This window comes from Paracoccidioides brasiliensis (assembly GCF_000150735.1).
Source record: "Paracoccidioides brasiliensis Pb18 unplaced genomic scaffold supercont2.13, whole genome shotgun sequence".
Lineage (NCBI taxonomy): Eukaryota > Fungi > Ascomycota > Eurotiomycetes > Onygenales > Ajellomycetaceae > Paracoccidioides > Paracoccidioides brasiliensis.
In genome coordinates this window covers 529,208-535,234 of record NW_011371370.1, presented here as the reverse complement: position 1 = coordinate 535,234, position 6,027 = coordinate 529,208, and the positions used below count along the sequence as shown (strand labels likewise).

The window sequence follows — 6,027 nt, the reverse complement described above, 5'->3', positions numbered from 1 at the left end:
CCAAGAAACGAAAGCCAATAAGGGAGCCAAGGCCGGGTGCCAGAGCACAAGCAACGTTGAAAATGACAAAAAGCGCATTGCAGGCATGGTAGAGATACATTCGTCCATATAATTCTGAAAGTGGAGCGATAATAAGGGGGCCAAATGCATATCCTACTAGATAAACAGACACAACAAACGACGCGAGTTCTTGATTTGAACTTTTGAACTCGCGCATGACGTCCATAGTGCCAGGGGCGAACATGGAGGATCCAAGGGGTCTAGCCATTGAGCGTTAGCCGTGAGAAGTGGATTTTTTTCAAAACAAAACCAATGAAAGCGGTTCCAGCTTGACATGCAATTGACATACGTTAGGAAGGTAATCAATGCTATGTTTAGAACGATGGAAGTTTTCTTGGTCATGGGCCAATTGTACGGATTCATGGGATCATCTGGTCCATCCCAGTCGACTTTGTTCAAATCTGAAACCTCCCCATCTGTTTCTGACGTGTCGCAGGTCGGAGTGCAGTCCACATCCTCAGACGGTAAGCAAGGCCTTTTCTCTATATCGACCAGGCCTTTATGTGTATCCACTGGAAAGGATGGTCGTAATGTCTGGTCAACAGATCTTGTTTCCCCGCCATCACCATCAGACACGGGTTTAACCATTGTTGAAAACTCTAGGAGGGTGCATTAGTATCAAACGTGGTTATCATTCAGCAGGTACTTGTTAGATACGTACTGTCACTGGCCCCCAATTTGGACCGATGACAGAAACCAGGTGGAATAATCAATGTCAACTATTGCGTCTCCTTGCGTCTCCCGAGTTCCCTCTTAGGACCTTTCGACAAATGTGTCAAAATTCAAGCGTGATTGAACACTGCTTCGCTCCCATTCTTTTAACGGAAACGAATGCGGAGATTCAGGGGTGGAGTAGTGTGTTCGGGGAAAACAGGAGGGCAAAATTTAACCACCCAAAAAAAAAAAAAAAAAAAAAAAAAAAAAATTCACATCAGGTTTGAGGTGTAGGGAGGGAGAGAAGAGGTTCCGTGTCTGTGGTAATTAGCAAAATTAAGAAGAATACCGGAGTGGCCAAATCTCCCGGAGGGAACGAAAACTTCCTAGATCGATGGTCTAAAAGGAAACAGGGGATCAATGGAAAAATTCCCTGAGCGTAGAAAGATATTCAAACAAGCAGCTTTGAATGGCGGAATAAGGAGGTGTCAGATAATATGTATCGGGTAAGAACACTTGCTGGGGGGGGGGGGTATCAAGGAATGAACGTGGTCATTCCAGGGGTGATAACAGGTATTATTAAATATCTTTCAGGTTAAAAGGGAAAAGCGGACCATGGAACAGCTGAAGAAATTGCTTGACAGAAGCTTATCATAGCCATCCCTGCCAAACCCTTTGTGCAAAAGAAGCACGCCGGTGACTTGAATCCGGGATGGCAATTACCAAGTGCAGACACCGCGCCCCACCAGGCTGTGTGGGTCTAGCAGTGTTTAGATCCACCACAGAGGACTTGTTCGGCATTTCTTTTCGTATGATCCATCTTCATAAATCATAACTTGGGCATTGCAGCATCGACCGCCGTATCTCCCTCCAAGCAGGACGCCTTGGCTTCAGGATCTAACAACGGTTGCAGGCTTCCCAGTGGCAGAATCTTTTGAAACCGGTGTGGACATTAATAATGCACCCTGTTCTCCCCATGTTGGGTCGATCTCCTCTTCACCCTAAAGGATTTCAAGCTTTTGCACATCCAGCACAATTGGGTTGGTTGCTGAAGTCTGATACAAAATCCTATCAGTTGTGACCAGGAGGAGAATCAAGGGAATAGTCAGAGTTTTAGAGGGACCGCACCGCCAGAATGAAAGCAACACCTCTGCTGTCATTTCAATGGGTTTCATTTCTAACGGGTTGGAGCCTTAAGAGAACGTCTGATTCGGGTCCATCTGGACGATGTCGCATCCACCGTTGCTCCTCCATCCCCAGAACTGGAGAGATAAGACTGTTGGAGTGTATCCAGTGATGAGCACCAAGCATCAGTGCAAAAGGTTGACATTCCCCTTGATCAGCTCTGTGCAGGAAGTGGGAAACAGCGTTTAATGGCTGGGATTGGTTAGTTCACAACTAACTAGCTAGTTAGTTATGCATGCACAAACAATTTTCACAAATATTCACAGATCCAACCCCCCACTGAAAAACTAACTAACTATGAGTAATCATCTATTATTATAGTTAAAAGTTAAAGGTCGAAACCTTTTCCCAGTGTGTTTCTTTTCTTTTTTCTTTTCTTTTTTCTTTTTTTTTTTTTGTCTGCTTGTTGTTTACCCCTGACTGAACAAGCTTCTGTTTTCCATAGTTCTTTTCTGGTCTGGGGTTGATCCTCAGAAGTCATAACAGGTCTGCTGTCTCCCTTCTGAGGGAAATTAATGTTGGGCAGTGTATTGTTGGCAGCAGAATTGAACTACCGATGACGCGAGTCCAACGCCAGTCGTATCATATCATCCATCCTTCGACCGAGTTTTGCGGGGGGAAGAGGGGGGCATCCATGGATGCTCGCATCGACATAACTCGGCACGGAGTTAGCCCCGGCTCTTTGGCTTAGAGCAATTCTCTGAACTCTTCATTTAGTTGCTTATTTCATAACTATATGCATAATGTTGATAACGCTCGAACACACATAAAAAGTTATGCAGCTGCCCCCCCCCCTGCAGATATTTCCCCCAGTTGTTTTGCCTTGAGAAGCAGAGACTTGCAAACAATTAGTTTGTTGGCCCTCCAAACCATCTGAAACCTGGGTGGACGATTAATACTAATAATAGGCAATAGGCAATAGCATGCCCCCTGAGAATGGAACATCACGTGAATCAACCCATTCAGGAGTAATTGGATTGCTAATTATACGTTGAATCGGACATACCGCAACCAAAGTACCGTCTTGGGATATCAAAGTCGCTTTTCCTTCATTATCCAAAGGCAATACAGAAGCTTTCATTCATATGCATCTTAGACTCGGTGAAGATCCAAATGACATCTCTATGGCCAACTTTCGACAATGCATGCTGACGGCGCTATGAAATCAGGGAACTCTCTTCTTGACGTCTGGTTAGTAGTGAGAAGACTAGCGGACTCATTATTCCATCTTTTTCATTGCAGCTGGTTGCCCATAACAGCGGCCGCAAATACTTCCTGCTGATAGCTTTCAATTACGAATTGCAATCACTTGTGTGGTTAATTGAATGGGTAATTTTGATTCCTCCAGAACAGCCAAACCGCCCAATGCGCCGTACCCAATACTCATGTTCTCCCAGTGAGCCTCTGAAGAGAGCTAGCTATTTATCCCATAACATTGACTCGAAGAGCTCCCTTGGACCCAGGGGGGAGTTGATTTTGATAGAACGGAAGAGATTCGGTGATGTTGACGACCAAGTTTCCCCCACAATGGGTCTTAATTGGGCCTACTTTTATGGCACCTGACGACACATAAATGTGTATGTATGTATGGATGTATCGTGCATGCATTGTTAACTAGATATACACTTATCAACACCAGTGGAATGAGAATCCATAATTATTTATAATAAGGTGTGCAGAAGCTTATCGGGATTCAGTTATCTTCATGTGGGCGAGTTAAGCAACTACAATAGTTAACACAGCCTAGAGCCTTTCTGCGATATTCCCCAGCCGTTTCCCCCCATCTACAGCGATAACAACACCGTTACTTTTCATAAATCAGCTGCGTTCAAACCATCATTGGCTAATCAGGAAGTTGGAGGAGACACTTACATGTAGTTTCCTGCTGGGGAGCAGAGATATATCATGACTCCGGCGATATCCTCCGGTTCCCCCAATCTTCCACGAGGAACATTTGAACTCAGCTTCCCTACTCCCCCGAGATTTTCGATTAGCCCGTTTGCAAGCTTTGATGGGAAAAATCCAGGAGAAACGGTGTTTGTTGTGATGTTCCGGGGTCCCAGCTCAAGGGCGAGATTCCTTGCCAAGTGATTTGCTGCAGCCTTGGAGACCGAATACATGATCGTGCCGTTTTCACCGACGTGGGGGACATTTGTACCCGCAACGGAACTGACAATGATCACTCTCGACGGATCTCGAGGTGTGCCAGCGGCTTCCAGCAGAGGAGCAAATCTGTTCGCAAGTCAGCTAGCTTATTCACGAAGGCAGTGGCTGTATGTCAGAATAATCCCTTGCTTACAATCTAGCTAAATTGAAAACACCTCTGACGTTGAGATCGAGGATCTTCTGCGAACTCCAATCTGGAGTTGGCTCAAAGGGACCTCCCCACGTAGCGCCAGCATTTGCAACCAGAATATCAAGCTTCCCATCGCTTTTTCTGACCTCACTGGCTAGTTTTTCAATTTCTTCTGTGTTCGCCACATTGGCCTGGATCCCAACCGCATGTCCCGTGATACCCGGGAGTCGATTCAGTTTTTCCACCGCCTGGTCAATGCCTTGTTCCCCGCCGGATTTTCTAGCGGTGATGATGACTTTCTTTGCACCCGCCAGAAGAAGTGCGGTAGCTGTGTGGAGTCCGATTCCTCTCGACCCTTAAAAATCCAATCAGTAAAACGACGAGCTTACAAGTAGAGCAGTATTGAATTGAAATGAGGTTTCAACTCACCTCCCGTGACGAGTGCGATCTTGCCGTCAAGGCGAAAGAAGGAATCGAAACCACGGATTTCGGACATTTTAACAGAAACCAATTTTCGCTGTTTGATGTATATAGGTAAGGAGATCTTAAAGTAAGCAAGCAAAAAAAAAAAAAAAAAAAAAAAAAAAAAAAAAAAAAATCCTGATCCAAAACGTCACGTTCAAATGCAGTCAACACAAGATAAATTCATGGCAAATTAGCTCCATCTGATTCCCCGCGAGAGGGGAGGTAATTCGGTTGTTGATCTACATTTTCCTATCATCCCGCGGCAGAGGGAAGCCCTCCTCCACGGCACAGTTTGGGATATTACAATGAGATTCAATAGCTGGTCTATGAGCTTCCGCGTGAGAGGGCGATGTTAGCTTTGCCTCGGAACAAGTGGGAGTGGAGACTCGGAGATCCCCAACAACAGCCACGGCTATGGCCTGGGTCACGGGCAGCTTTTCGGCATGCAAGTTCTAACCGACCACCAGCGGTTGCGACATGATATTTTTAATAATCATGCTGCCGCATGTCGGATTTGGAATCTGGCATATTTATTTATTGAAATCTCATCGGGGGTGCATTGTGACAGCGCATTGTCGTCCAAAAGATTCCCTTCCTCCATGCCGTTCCCCGCACTTGATGCTCCCAATTGTGACCTGTCACCGTACGTTTTGCCTCTGGACAGCATACAATCTGGTCCCGTTAAATACGTGGATTGATTCGAGGAACGTTCATGTTCAGGAATGGAAGCATTATCCGTTATATCGGAATGTGTAAAAAACGGAAACAGTGCTGGTAATGTTGAATGAATCCTCAGCAAATGATGAAAATTATTCAAAGGAATCAGCTCTAAACATGTCATGACAATAACCGAAAGCAGTGTGTATTCAACTTCTCCACAGAAAATGTCTAGCACCCGGAGGGGAGTGAGTTCATTGACTTCAAGGCTTTTTTGACCCGCCAGTAAAGGCCGACTACGACTTCACTAAATTCCAGTCTCTGGCTCACCGTTGATAGTTGAAACTCTTATTTAAAGCTTAGGGCGATTGACGTGTAAGTAAGATTCCGGTGATGGTTGTCAAGCGCAAGAGTCCCCAAGCCCATCATGCATGGGTGCATGTTGCTGGTCATCCCACTAATCCAGTTTGGATTTAATGTCTTTGTAGCCTAAGCTTTTGATTGCAACCTGGCGTTGCTCCAATGCTGGGTCATAAGTTAGTTAGAACTAACTATCTCTTATGTTGAGGCGGTCGGGCTGCGATCAACAACAACCTCAATATTTGGCGGATTCTCAAAGTTCAGGGTTCATCAGCATCTCCTCCAGTCCACCGGCCTATATATTAGCCTGCTACTTCAGGGTAACTCCTCATATGTGAGATTTTTCTGTA

The 6,027-nt window shown here is 45.4% G+C and overlaps 2 protein-coding genes across 2 annotated transcripts in view; both read right to left on the bottom strand.

Moving 5' to 3' along the window:
- The window catches only part of PADG_12387 (uncharacterized protein), a gene marked incomplete at both ends in the record, with an annotated part of 2,127 nt that extends 1,479 nt beyond the window's left edge, over positions 1-648 (bottom strand). The window contains 2 exons of the mRNA XM_010765102.1: positions 158-260; positions 350-648. Of these exons, the coding sequence (XP_010763404.1) occupies positions 158-260; positions 350-648 (402 nt within the window). The remainder of the gene's footprint in view (positions 1-157; positions 261-349) is intronic.
- Positions 649-3,642: 2,994 nt separating this feature from the next.
- Positions 3,643-4,691, bottom strand: PADG_07982 (uncharacterized protein; the record flags this gene model as incomplete). The annotated part of the gene is made up of 4 exons (XM_010764962.1): positions 3,643-3,706; positions 3,772-4,131; positions 4,199-4,550; positions 4,625-4,691. The coding sequence occupies 4 exons, from the start codon at positions 4,689-4,691 to the stop codon at positions 3,643-3,645; spliced, it is 843 nt and encodes a 280-aa protein (XP_010763264.1).
- Between the last annotated feature and the right edge of the window lie 1,336 nt (positions 4,692-6,027).